We start from the raw sequence: 14,750 nt of genomic DNA on the forward strand, positions 1-14,750 counted from the left end.
TTACTCTACAATATGATGAATCCATCAGAAAATAATGTATTTTATATATTTATTATCTTTTAGTTTTAGCCCCCAAATTCATTATATTTTCACCAGTGATAACATTTCATAAAAATCCATTTTCATAGACAGTTTCAAGTCAAGATATGGAAGACTTAAGCAGTAAGTCCTTAACATCCCATGATAGTTGGTCTTTACCAAAGTAATTGATTCCTTCAATAATTGAATACATAGGAGGCAAAATTTAGAATTTGTGATCATTTTGATATTTTTCACTAATATTTACTGTCTCAGTTGCAGAGGGATAAAAGGGTTTGCTGAATATGATAAATAAGGAAAACGTGTATACATCTTGTACTTACAAATGAGACTGTATCTTTCAGGTTCCAGGTATACTAGTAACCCTAAACATAAGTGGTGAACTGCTCATTGTCCTGTAAGATGTTTATAGCATTTTCTAACAAACACAGAACTATTCAGAGTGTAGTAAGAGACAGTGGTGGCCCATGAGCTGTTTGTTATCTGTGAGGAGATAAGTTCAGAAATTGAGTTTTTAGAAACTTGCATAGCAGTTTGATAGAACAAATGTATGTCTGTCAAATCTAACAATAACAAATTGGGGCTTGTATTTGGTATATATTTATTTTGTTTTTCTGGTAATTCATTTTTAATATTTTCTAACAAAATTATTGGCCTGTAATGAATTGCAGATTCAAAGAAAAAAAAGTTCTTTACCAGAGATAAGTTGCAAAGCAGTATTCTAATATAGTGGTTCCCATCCTTTCATGTTCACCTAACCTTCTAAATGATACCACACTCGAGGGGGTGTGGAGTGTGAGATATAGAGTGCTGTTTCCCTACCAGTAGCCCTCTGATAGAGAATCTTTATGTTGAAAATAATTTCCCACTGACTTTCCCTTAATTGTTCTGATCTTTTCGCTAAATCTGACTTAAAATTTTTTTTTAATAAATGGGCTGAATAAAATGAAACGCTGGTTATTATGGGTTCTGAGCTATGCTAGTATAATATATTAAGATTGCAGTGTCAAAATACTACCCCTAAATAGATTCATTCTTCTGAAGAATGGACATGCTAACTATTTTTTAGCAGATATAATATAGTCACAAATAATGTGTTTTACTGAAACTAATTAGTAACATAAATACAATATGTATAAGATTTGGCCTAATATGTAAAGCCACTATAGGAGTAATGCCATTATAAATGCCCGTTTTGCCCCATACTGACCTTTATATCTTATTACTTTAAAATATCATAAATTTTTAAAGTATAAAAATATAAATATTTCATACCTATATGATTCCTGTTTATCATTGAATAATAATTCATCATATGCCATATATTATAGGTTGATTATTTTATTGATGGATACCTGGGCTATTTCCTGCTTGGGTTGTTATGAATAAAGCTGCTATATGCATATTTGTTTGAATTTTTTGTGGATTTATGCTTTTATTTATCTTGGGTAAAAATACTGAGAAAAGAATTGCTAGGTCTTAGGGTAGGCATATGTTTTTGATTTATAAAAAACTACTGGAACTTTTTCCAAAATGATTGTGCCATTTTGCACTCCCCACCAATGTTTATGCTACATCTTTGCCAAAAGTCTTTTTTCTTTTTTGAGACAGGATCTCACTCTGTCACCTAGGCTGGTGTGCAGTGGCACAATTAGGGCTCACTGCAGCCTCAACCTCCCAGGCTCAAGCAATCCTCCTGCCTTAGCTGGGACTACAGGTGTGTAGTAGCACACCTGGCTAATTTTTTCTGAATTTTGGTAGAGAAGGGGCTTCCCCTTGTTAACCAGGCTGGTCTCAAACTCCTGAGCTCAAGCATTCCTTCCATTTTGGCCCCCAAAAGTGCTGGTATTACAGGCCTGAGCCACCATGCCTGAATGCCATCAGTCTTTTAAATCAGCCGTCCCCAACCTTTTTGACACCAGAGACTGGTTTAATGGAAGACAATTTTTGCACAGATTAAGATAGGGGACAGGCATGGTTTTGGCATGAAACTGTTCCACCTCAGATCATTAGGCATTAGAGTCTCATAAGGAGCAAGCAGCCTAGATCCCTCACATGTGCAGTTCGCAATAGGGTTGGCGCTCCTGTGAGAATCTAATGCTGCTGCTGATCTGACAGGAGGCGGAGCTCAGGCGGAAATGCTTGCCTGCCGCTCATCCTCCTGCTGTGTGGCCCAGTTCCTGACAGGCCAGGGACCAGTACCAGTACATGGCCCAGGGACTGGGGACCCTTGTTTTATATTGTGATTTTAATTTGCATTTCCCTGATGGCCAGGGATTGAGCACTTTTTCAACAGCTTTTTGTGGTTTACGTATCTTCCTTTGTCAATTGTTTAAATCTTTTGCCTATTTTGTTTGTCTTCATCTTATTGAGGTGTAGGGAATTTTGATATATTCTAGGTACAGATCTCCTTTGTCAAGCATATGTTTTGTGAATAATTTTTTCCAGTCTGTGGCTTGCCTATTCATTTTCTTAATGGTGTCCATCGTATTTTTTCAACATTTTATTATGAAAATTTTCTCTTTTTTTTAAACAGAGTTTCACTCTTGTCACCAGGCCTAGAGTGCAGTGGTGGGATTTCAGCTCATTGCAACTCCCACCCTCCGGGTTCAAGTAATTCTCCTGCCTCAGCCTCCTGAGTAGCTGGGATTATAGGTGCCTGCCATGGCACCTGACTAATTTTTGTGTTTTTAGTGGAAATGGGTTTCACCATATTGGCTGGGCTGGTCTCGGACTCCTGACCTCAAGTAATCCGCCCACCTCGGCTTCCCAAAGTGCTGGGCTTACAGGCGTGAGCCACCTCGCCCAGCCTATTATGAAAATTTTCAAGCATACAAGAAGTTGAAAGACTTATGGCGAACACCCATACACCCACCACCCAGATTCTATCATTAACATTTTATTGTATTTGTCTTTTCACATCTGTGTCCATCTATCCTGTTATATGCATTTTAAGGTAAATTGCAGAATCAGTTTGCTTCCCACAGATACTTCACAATGCATTATTATGAAGTATAAATAATTATGAATTTGAATTCAGTCATTACAACTTTTTTCTTTTGAGGTAAACTTTTCATACAGCGAAGGCAAAGGGGTGTGTGTGTGTGTGTATGTGTGTGTGTTTTAAGACAGAGTTTCGCTATTGTTGCCCAGGCTGGAGTGCAGTGATGCGATCTTGGCTCACCACAACCTCTGCCTCCCAGGTTCAAGCGATTTTCCTGCCTCAGCCTCCCCAAATCTGGGATTACAGACATGTACCACCATGCCTGGCTAATTTTGTATTTTTAGTAGAGACAGGGTTTCTTCATGTTGGTCACGCTGGTCTTGAACTCCGACCTCAGGTGACCTGCCTGCCTCAGCTTCCCAAAGTGCTGGGATTACAGGTGTGAGCCACTGGGCCCAGCAAAGGCACAGGTTTATGGTGAACATTGGCTGAGTTTTGACAAATGCATGCACCGGTAGAATCCTAAGCTCCATCAAGATGCAGAATGTTACCATCACTCTAGGAAGTTCTTTCAGGCCCAGTCCTAGTTAATCTCTATCTCCATTCTTCCAGATCCAACCACCATCCTGCTTTTTCGGCATCATAGGTTAGTTTTGTCTGTTCTGAAACCTTATAAAAGTGGATTCACATATTATATACTCTTCTGTTTAAAGCGTCTTTCACCTAGTATAATGGTTTTGAGATTCATCCATGTTGTTGAACATATTAATAGTTCATTCCTTTTTATTACTGAGTAGTAATTCTTTGTATGACTATGTCACACTTTATCCATTGTCTTGTGAATGTATACCTAAGATGTTTCCAGTTTTTGGACATTATGAATAAACTGCTGTGAACATTTTTATACAAGTCCTTTTGTGGGAATATATTTTCTTTCTTTTCTTTTTTTTTTTTTTTTTTTTGAGACAGAGTCTCACTCTCTCGCCCAACCTGGAGTGCAGTGGAGCCATCTTGCTCACCGCAACCTCCGCCTCCTGTGTTCAAGCAATTCTCCCTCACCCTCCTGAGTAGCTGGGATTACTACAGGCACCTGCCACCACGCCTGGCTAATTTTTTGTATTTTTAGTAGATATGAGGTTTCACCATTTTGGTCAGGTTGGTCTCGAACTCCTGACCTTGTGATCCACCTGCCTGTCTCCCAAAATGCTGGGATTACAGGCGTGAGCCACCACATCTGACCTTTTTGTTTTTTTTGAGACAGAGTCTCACTCTGTCACCCAGGCTGGGGTGCAGTGGCGTGATCTCAGCTCACTGCAACCTCCACCTCCCGGGTTCAAGAGATTCACCGGGTTCAAGAGATTCACCGGCCTCAGCCTCCAGAGTAGCTGGGATTACAGGCATGAGACACCACGCCCGGCTAATTTTTGTATTTTTGGTAGAGATGGGATTTGACCATGTTGGCCAGGCTGGTCTAGGATTATAGGCCTGAGCCACCCCAGCTGCATCTTTCGTATTCCAAGTTGATGTAGTGCCAGTCTTTCTTTAAAGAGAACAGTATAAAAATGAACCGTTGCCTGCTGGACGCAGTGGCTCATGCCGGTAGTCCCAGCACTGTGGGAGGCTGAAGGGGGGGGCGCAGATCATTTGAGGTCAGGAGTTTGAGATCAGCCAGACCAACATGGTAAGACTGTCTCTACTAAAAATACAAAAAAAATTTAGCCAGATGTGGTGGCATTTGTTTGTAGTCCCAACTACTCAGGAGGCTGAAGCAGGAGAATTGCTTGAACCTGGGAGGCAGAGGTTGCAGTGAGCCGAGATCGCGCCACTGCACTCCACCTGGGCGACAGAACGAGATTCTGTCTGTTCTGTCAAAAAAAGTGAACTGTTCCCTAATCTTTCTTGTGTGAAATATGAAGGCAAAGGTTGAGATCATGACGTGCACATAAGGATGACAACTTCAGTGAAGGAAATAGAGGAGCAAGCAATGGACGGTAGTTCACTGTGAATTCTGTCCAGTCTCCAGCTTTCGGCAGCTCTGGGAAAGCAGGCTAAACTCTTCTTGGGGTTCTTCAGGTTAATAACAATAAGCAGGGGTGGAGTGCTTAATCCTTTTAAGTGATAAACACTGTGGAAGGCGTGTCTTCAAGCGCCCCACTCCCTCAGGCCTGTAGGTCACGTGAGCTTAAAGTACTTCCCGAATCCCAGCCACTGTCTCCCGTAGGCGGGGATCACAGTCTGAAAGGACAGCAAGGAAGGGGTAGGAAGGGAAAACTAATTGGAAGGAAGTTTTAATATAGAAAGAGTAAAGTATTTCTATCTAGCTATAACAATGCCGCACTTTACTGTGACTAAGGTAGAGGACCCAGAGGAGGGGGCAGCAGCTTCGATCTCTCAAGAGCTTAGTTTAGCAGACATAAAAACCCGGATTCAGGATTCAGATGAACCAGGTGAGTAAGCAACTTGGGTGCTTTTGGAACCTATAGAATTTTTCATGAAGGAAGAGGTAACTAGAATATCACAATTCAAAATGCCTTCTTTAGGACAGAGAATGGTGTTGTGGTTGAAGTGTTTTTCAGTTACTTGTTTTACTCCCCTGTATATCTGATAACTTCTCTTACTTTTCTCACACACTGGTTTGTTTTTCCCCCACAATGAGTTCTGTGTTCATTACCAACAGGTGAAACTGAATCAGTGGCAATGTTTGAAGAGTTTTCAAGCGAAAAGAATGGCACAGTAGAAGTCAGTTTATGTGGAATTTAGAATTCACTTTTTCCTCACAGTTCAGATTGTATCTGGAAAAGACTTTAAACCCAACTAAGTGGATAACATTTAAACTTAGCAGTTTATGTAATATTATATAAAGAGGGAGCATGGTTCAGTAGTTTTGTACCGTGGACTTTGACTGTACTTGTGACTTCTCTCAGGTTATTCAGTATTTTGCCTCAGTTTACCAGCTAAACAGTAATTCAGTAGTGAATGCTCTAAGAATTTTTTAATGGCAGAACAAAAGTACAGTAGATAGTCATTGTGGTGACTAGCATAGCATCAGCTTAAAAAAGTATTTGATGAATGTGATTATCCCTGTTATTTTCTTTAAGTAGTAACAGTACACACTTGCTAGGGGAATTGTTTTGAATTTTTAAACAAGCAATTAAATCTTTGTTAATATTAAAGTATTAAATATATTCGTAATTTGAAGCCCCTTATTTTTCAGGTCTGTAAATTGTGAGCAGCTTCTTTGGTTATATGAATTTAGGATAAGGGAATAAGCTCTCAAAATTACTTTTATTTCATTTTATTTATGTTTTTTGAGATGAAGTCTTGCTCTGTCACCCAGGCTGAAGTCCAGTGGTGTGATCTCGGCTCACTACAAACTATGCCTCCCAGGTTCAAGCAATTCTTCTGCCTCAGCCTCCCAAGTAGGTGGGATTACAGGTACCCACTACCATACCGGCTAATTTTTGTATTTTTAGTAGAGACAAGGATCCATTTTGGCCAGGCTGGTCTCAAACTCCTGACTTCAAGTGATCCGCCTGCTTCTGCCTCCCAGAGTGCTTAGATTACAGGTGTGAGCCGCTTCGCCTGGCCTCAAAATTACTTTTAATCCCGTGATTCCATGATTCGCACTTTCCTTTTTAGCATATAACACATTGCGATTCCTTGGTGTAAACAGTGGTTGGTTTTTTCTTTTTTCTTTTTCTTTTTTTTTTTTTTGGTTTTTGTGAGAGGGAGTTTCACTCTTTTTGCCTAGGCTGAAGTGCAATGGTGTGATCTCGGCTCACTGCAACCTCCACCTCCCAGGTTCAAGTGATCCTCCTGCCTCAGCCTCCCAAGTAGCTGGGATTACAAGCATGCGCCACCATGCCTGGCTAATTTTGTATTTTTAGTAGAGATGGGATTTCTCCATGTTGGCCAGGCTGGTCTGGTTTTCTTTTTCTTAAAACCATTCGAGAATTTTTATGAATCTTGTTTGAAGATACAAACTATTGAGAAAAATGTTCCTTTTATTATTTTCCTTCTAGTGAGAGAATTTTTTAGGGGAATATCAGAAAAAGGGTTTTATTTAAACTCTGTCCCCAGGGTTATTTTCACTTTGCTGAATAGGATGGTGAAAAGTGGAAAACAAGTTGAACTTACTTTGAACTTGAATGTTATTCTCACAACTCAACTTCAGCTCAAAGGAATTAGGTTCTCTCTCAGGCCTGTGCGTATTTGTTTATTTACTTATTTTTTAATTCAAAATGTGATAGTAAGGCTTATGTGTATTTGAATCTGCACTTTCTTTGTTGCTTATGTTTGCCACCGTTAGATTTTAATCCCTTTAGGCTTTTGTTTTTGCTGTTGTCTTCATTAATTTCATAAGCTGCAAACAAATGAAGTCCATTTGTACCTCATTTCATTTATTGTTTTTTTAATTTCTTTTTTCCATCACCTCTACTGTCTTTTATTATTTCATCTTTACTAGTCCCATTATGTTTGCAGAAATTTGCTTTCTTCAGATTATAAGGGAGTGTTAACATTATTTAATCTATTAGCAACTACCTGTAAAGCCATAAAAATTAGATAGTACCCAATTTTGTAATGAGTGACATTATTAGGCTTAATTTATTTTCTTCGGTAGTAATTGCCTTTAACAAGGAAGAAGTGACAGATACAATCTAAAGTGAATTTAATAAGCCTTTTTATTTTGGCATTTTCCATAACAGCCCAGAAAATACCTATTTGAATAAACTATTGCTTAGCAAGTGAGTAACTGCTGGTAATATATTATCTAAATTGCACTTGCCTTTTCTGTAGGGTTAAATTCAAGGGTAGGAAAGAGAGAAATGTATATGAAAACAATGTAAAAGTTGTTTGTTTTTTTTGAAATCTAGGAGTAAAATGGATTTGAAGATACATGATTTTTTGGAGCAGTTGCTTGAAATGCAGTGAGTTTTATCCCCTTGTTCTCCTAAGTAAAAAAAAAAAAAACTTAAATTGATCATGGTTTTTTTCACAAGCACTTCCAAACTGGCCAGTTATGTAACCAGTAGCCTTTTTCATTGTTTTTTCTTCTAAATTTGTATGGAGAGAAAAATATGTAGCATCATGTAAATTGAACATATTTAGAAAGTAAATTATCCTTTAAAATGTGTTTTTAAAAAATAAGATTTATTTGAACTGGACAGGTGAGGAATTTGAGATAAAATAGAAGTGTGAATATATATAATCTATTTTTTTGAAAAAGTACAGGTATACTTTGGAAATATTGTGGGCTCAGTTCCAGACCAGTGCAATAAAATGAGTCATATTAATTATTTGTTTGTTTGTTTAGATGGAGTCTTGCTCTATCGCCGGGCTGGGGTGCAGTGGCGTGATCTCAGTTCACTGCAACCTCCACCTCCCGGGTTCAAGCGATTCTCCTGCCTCAGCCTCCCAAGTAGCTGGGACTAAAGACAAATGCCACCATGCCTGGCTAATTTTTTGTATTTTTAGTAGAGGTGGGGTTTTGCCGTGTTAGCCAAGATGGTCTCAATCTCCTGACCTTGTGATCCACCCACCTCGGCCTCCCAAAGTGCTAGGATTACAGGCGTAAGCCACCACGCCCGGCCGTCACATGAATTTTTGACTTCCCACTGCATATAAAAATGATATTTATACTGTACTATAGTCTGTTAAGTGTGCAGTAGCATTATGTCTTTAAAAAACAATGTATATACCTTAATTTAAAAATTATTTTTGTTTTTATTTTTTTAAAGATGGGTTTTGCCATGTTACTCAGGCTGGACTCAAACTTTTGGGCTCAAGCACTCCTCCCCTCCTGCCTCAGCTTCCTAAGTAGGTTGGACTACAGGCATGCACTACCATACCCAGCTCTAAAAAAATACTTTATTACCAAAAAATACTAATAATCATCTGAGCCTTCAGTAAGTGATAATCTTTTTGCTGGTGGTGGTGGAGAGCGTTGACTCAATGTTGATGGCAGGTGGGTTGCTGAAGGTTTTGGTAACTGTGACAGTTTCTTCAAATAAGGTAACAGTGAAGTTTACTGCATGGATTGACTCTTTATTTCATGAAAGATTTCTCTGTAGCATGCAGTGCTGTTTTGATAGCATATTACCCACAGAACTTCTTTCAAAATTGGAGTCAATCATCTCAAACCTTGCTGCTTTGTTTATGGAATATTCTAAAATTCTTTGTTGTCATTTCAACAGTGTTCACAGCATCTTCATCAGCTGATTTCATGTCAGTAAACTACTTTCTTTGCTCAACCATAAGAAGCAACTCCTTATCCATTCAAGTTTTATCATGAAATTGCAGCAATTCAGTCACATCTTCAGGCTCCACTTCTAATTCTGGTTCTCTTGCTGTTTCCACCACATCTGCATTATTTTCTCCACTTAAGTCTCGAACCCCTGAAAGTCATCCATGAGGGCTAGGATCAACTTCTTCCCAATGTTATTGTTGATTTCTTTTTCTTTCTTTCTTTTCTTTTCTTTTTTTTTTTTTAAGGCTGGTCAAGTGAAGGAGTAGGAGTGAGAGAAGGCACAAAGAAAGCTATAACTGGTTGTGATCAGTTAGTTGTGAACACCATTTCACTCACCAGCCTAATGTTGATATTTTTACTTTTTCCCATGAATCACAGATGTTCTTAATGCCATCTAGAATGGCCAATCATTTTCAATGTACTTTGCCCAGATCCATCAGAGGAATCACTATCTATGGCAGCTATAGCCTTATAAAATGTATTTCATAAATAATAAGACTTGGAAGTTGAAATAATTCCTTGATTCCTAGGCTGTAGATGGGCCAAAGATGCTGCTGTTGATGTTATGGTGGCAGGCATGAACACAACACTGATCTTGTGTATCTCCATCAGAGCTCTTGAGTGACCAGTGCATTGTCGATGAGTAGTCATGTTTTGAAAGAAATCTTTTCTTTTTCCTGAGCAGTAGGTCTTAGCAGTGGGCTTAAAATACTTAGTAAACCGGCTGGGTGTGGTGGCTCACACCTGTAATCCCAGCACTTTGGGACGCTGAGGCAGGTGGATCACCTGAGGTCAGGAGTTAAAGACCAGCTTGGTCAACATGATGAAACTTCATCTCTACTGAAAATACAAAACTGGGCATGGTGGCACATACCTGTAATCCCAGCTACTTGGAAGGCTGAGACAGGAGAATCTCTTGAACCTAGATGGCAGAGGTTGCAGTGAGCCAAGATCGTGCCACTGCACTCCTGCCTGGGCAACAGAGCAAGACTCCTCAAAAAAAAAAAAAAAAAATTCAGTAAACCATGCTGTAAATGGGTTAGCTGCTATCCAGGCTTTGTTTTTCCACTGAGGATAGACTGTAGATATGCACCATTACACCTGGCTTGTTGTATAGTTTTTAAGGGTCTTAGGATTTTCAGAACGGTAAATGAGCATTGGCTTCAACTTAAAGTTACCAGCTGCATTAGTCCCTAACAGTAGAGTCAACATGTCTTTGGAAGTGAGGCATTGTCTTGTCCTTTCTAGCTAGGAAAGTCCTAGGTGGCATCTTCTTCCAATATAAGACTGCTTCCTCTACATTGAAAATTTGTTGTTAGTGAAGCCACCTTCATCACTGATCTTAGCTCAGTCTTCTGGATAACTTGCTACAGCTTCTTTAAAAGCACTTGCTTCTTTACTTTGCATTTGTATGTTTTGGAGATGGCTTCTTTCCTTAAACCTCATGAACCAATTTCTGTTAGCTTCAGACTTTTATTTTGCACCCTCAACTCTTTGAGCCTTGAGTTAGGGTCTCGTTCTGGATTAGGATTTTGCTTACAGGAATGTTTTGGCTAGTTTGATCTTCTATCCAGACCACTAAAACCTTCTCCATATCAGCAATAAGGTTGTTTAGCTTTCTTATCATTTATGTGTTCACTGGAATAGCACTTTTAATTTCCTTCAAGAACCTTTCCTTTGCATTCACAACTTTCTGTTTGGTGCAAGAGACCTAGCTTTTGGCCTGGCGGCTTTTAACATGCCTTCCTCACTGAGCTTAATCATTTCAAGCTTTTGGTTGAAAGTGAGAGGTGTGCAACGCCTTTTCACTTGAACACTTAGAGGCCATTGTAGGGTTAACTAGCCTAATTTCAGTATTGTTGTGTCTCAGTGAATAGTGTGGCCCCAAGGAGAGGGAGAGAGTTGGTGAAGTGGTCAGAACACACACAATATTTATGGATTAAGTCTTCTATGGCAAAGTTCATGATACCTCAAAACAATTTGAATAGTAGCAGCAATTTTAATAGCACGAATCATCATAAACAGAGTAATAATGAAAACGTTAGAAATACTTCAAGAATTACCAAAATGTGACAGACATGAAGTGAGCACATGCTTTTGGAAAAATGGCACTAAAAGACTTGCTTGACATAGGGTTGCAAATTTTCAGTTTGCAAACAAAAAACCCCACAGTATCTGTGAAGCACCGTAAAGCAAAGCACAATAAAACAAGGTATGCCTGTCTATTAGAACCCTGCTTCACTTGGGTTTCAAAGGGAAAAGCAGAAACTTGGACTTCCCTTACATCTTTCTTGACTGTTTTCTTCCTACCCTTTCTGTTTTCTCAGCAGCCTATGCACCGGAACAGTACTTAGCCACACACTGTATTGTAATAATCTGTTTACTTGATTCCCTCCCCTAGTATACTGATTATAAGCTCCTTGAGGACCTTGTCAGATCATTTTTTTATCTCCAGGTCCTAAGGTAAATGTCTGGCACATAATAAGCAACTCTGTGAATAAGACATGCTCTCTGCCTTTTTTATTCACCAAATACATGTTCATTGTAAATATGCCAGATGTACTTTTTTCCTAAGGCTACAGAAGTATAAGATATATGGGATGATCCTCACTGAAGGCAGGAGAATGGCTTTAGCATCAGACTTCACTTTAAATCCTAGTCCTTCTAATTATTAGTAGTGATAATTTGTAATAATTATACTTGAGTGACTTTCACCAAGCCATTTAACTTCTCAAGGCCTACTTTCCTTCACTGATAAAACGGAGAATAACAGTACCTGCTTTACAGGGTAGTTGTGAGGATTACATAGGATTATGTACCATATATAAAACAATACATATGTGACAGCACTCAGAACTAAGAACTACCTTTAGTGGTTTAATAAGAAAAAAACAGATTTGGATAACAGATGATAGAGAGAATAACAGCATTACCTGGAGGGGGTCCTGGACAGGTATGGAAGGGACACAATTCTTGCAGGAAGGTTTAGAGGCGATGATAAACGAAAGGAATACAAAGGAATGAGAGCAGGGTATAGCACTTAGCAATAAAAGTTTAGGGCAGTTAGCACATTGGGCATGTGGTAAAGAAACACATGAGGGAGAGAGGTAGAGTGAGACCATTTATGGAAATGTTATTAATTTCTTTCCCCACTCTGTGGGATAGTGGGTGGTTATTGCCTTTTTAGTGGTAATCTGAGGCTGGTGACTAAGTAACTTGCCTCAGGCCACATGGTGAGTAGCAGAGCCAGTGTTCAAACTTCTGAATTCTCTGCACTCCCCACTAAACCAAATCCTAGCTTTTTTTTTTTTTTTTTTTTTTTTGGAGACAGAGTTTCACTCTTGTTACTCAGGCTGGAGTGCAATGGCTTGATCTCAGCTCACCACAACCTCCACCTCCTGGGTTCAAGTGATTCTTCTGCCTCAGCCTCCTGAGTAGCTGGGACTACAGGCGTGTGCCACCATGCCCAGCTAATTTTTGTATTTTTAGTAGAGACGGGATTTCACCATGTTGACCAGGATGGTCTCGATCTCTTGACCTCGTGATCCACCCGCTTCAGCCTCCCAAAGTGCTGGGATTATAGGCTTGAGCCACCGCGCCCGGCTGCTTCCTACTAATAAAAAATGGTTACTTTATGTCTTAATGTGTCTGAGCCACAGATTTTGATGTGAGCATTATCAAAACTCTGATTCTTAAAAATAGGGCCAATATACACACATGCCTGTAATCCCATCTACTCGAGAGGCTGAGGCAGGAGTATCACTTGAACCCGGGAAGCGGAGGTTGCAGTGAGCCGAGCTCGCACCACTGCACTCCAGCCTGGGCAACAGAGTGAGACTCCCTCTCAAAAAGAAAAAAATAGGACCAATATAACAAAGTTTTACTGATTATTGCTTTTACTTAATCAGGCATGAATTCTCTATTAATTCACTTATTTAAATATTTATTCCCACTGCTTCAGTTGGCAAGCCAATAAATATATATATTAAAAGATAAAAAAATAAATATTATGGTTAGTATTTTTGTGAAATAATTGTTCCAGATTTTCTCCCCTGCTCCTCAAACCTTATACTGCCTATGGATTAGGCAGATTTGAATTGATGAACGTGCCTTCACTGGACACAGACTGCGGTTTGGAAGATTTTCCCTCCTTTAAAATAAGGTTCTAAGGAAATTTTTCGAAATGAACCTATAGCACAATAGAGAGAAGAACCCGTACTGGTATTGAAGAGCATCTCCGAACAGTAACTTAGAAGTAATACAAGTGGTAGGAGAGCAAACTGTGAGACAAATTTCTATTAAATGGGGTTTAAATTTTATTGAGAATCCATAGGATGTTAGACTGTTACAACTAAATAATTGTTACCCATGAAAGCTTATGTTCTAAAAAAGGTGATTTGGCTGTGCTTGTTAGCTCATGCCTGTGATGCCAGCACTGTGGGAGGCCAAGGTGGGCAGATTGCTTGAGCCCAGGAGTTCAACACCAGCTTGGACAACATGATATAACCCTGTCTATACTGAAAAAAACACAGACAAATTAGGCGGACATGGTGGTGTGCGCCTGTAGTCCCAGTAACTCGGAAGGCTGAGGTGGGAGGATTGCTTGAAACCTGGTGGTGGAGGCTGGTGAGCCGTAATCGTGCCACTGCACTCTAACTTGGGCAACAAAGTGAGACCCTGTCTCAAAAAAAAAGCGATTTTCTCCTTTTATTCACTAACATTTACATAGATTGAAATAGACAACTAAAGAGCTCCTCTGCATCAATAAAAATCTTTTCTATAGTGACAGTCAAAAAGCCTTTTATTTTCTAGTCGTTTTAACAATTCACAGGAGGCTTTTACCAGTCTAATGGAAATTTAGATCTGTATGCTTTAAAGTCTCAGGGTCAAAAGTTTATCCTTTTTTTTTTTACAGTTGGCTCTGTGGGCATGTTTTCCTGCCTCCCTTCCTAACCCACGGTATCCAACCATTGTCAGAAAGACTAATATCTCTCTCAAATACCTTCCCAATTCTTTTTACTATATCTGAAATCTTAATATAAGAATACAAATTTGATTGCTTTCAGAGTTTTACATCTTAAAACTTTTTTTAGATTGTGACCCTTCTTTCTCATATTAATATCTTGGACACTTAAATTTCCTATTTCAATGCTGTTATCACTGGCTTTTTAGAATCTCTCACTTCCAGAATTTTTCTAGCTTTTAGTATACCAACCCTCTGAACTGCCTGCTACTTTTGCCCCGCAAGAGATACACCAGGTTTCAACTGATTTAATTCTATAAAAATAAAAATTTCTATAAAATATACATATTGCTTAATTTTTAAATTCTACATTCAAAGCAGTATTTAGTTTGGAAATATAAAAACATATTTAGTGTAATTTTAGTGTATTATAAAATATTCAAAAGATTTTTAAATTTTAGACTGAATTTAGACATAGGGAATAGGTTAGCAAATTGATTATAAGCTGATAAATTTAAAGAATTTAGAAGTTCTTGCTGCAGAGGAAACAGTTTTAC

At 38.9% G+C, this 14,750-nt stretch overlaps 1 protein-coding gene across 6 annotated transcripts in view; it reads left to right on the plus strand.

Annotated features, from left to right (window-relative positions):
• SLC12A6 (solute carrier family 12 member 6) overlaps positions 1-14,750 on the plus strand; it is a 105,591-nt gene that overhangs the window by 14,151 nt on the left and 76,690 nt on the right. Inside the window, exons 1-2 of one of the 6 annotated variants that reach the window (XM_012465525.3) lie at positions 5,411-5,430; positions 7,858-7,911. The exons of 3 other annotated variants lie outside the window; for them this stretch is intronic. In XM_012465525.3, coding sequence (XP_012320948.2) covers positions 7,881-7,911 — 31 coding nt within the window. In that variant the 5' untranslated portion in view covers positions 5,411-5,430; positions 7,858-7,880. Of the gene's footprint in view, positions 1-5,143; positions 5,431-7,174; positions 7,188-7,857; positions 7,912-14,750 lie in introns of those variants that run through there. 2 more of the 6 variants (XM_012465533.3, XM_064374818.1) reach the window with 2 other exon arrangements.

This window comes from Aotus nancymaae, unplaced genomic scaffold (genome assembly GCF_030222135.1).
Source record: "Aotus nancymaae isolate 86718 unplaced genomic scaffold, 86718_ANA_hifiasm-v0.15.2.pri h1tg000011l, whole genome shotgun sequence".
NCBI lineage: Eukaryota > Metazoa > Chordata > Mammalia > Primates > Aotidae > Aotus > Aotus nancymaae.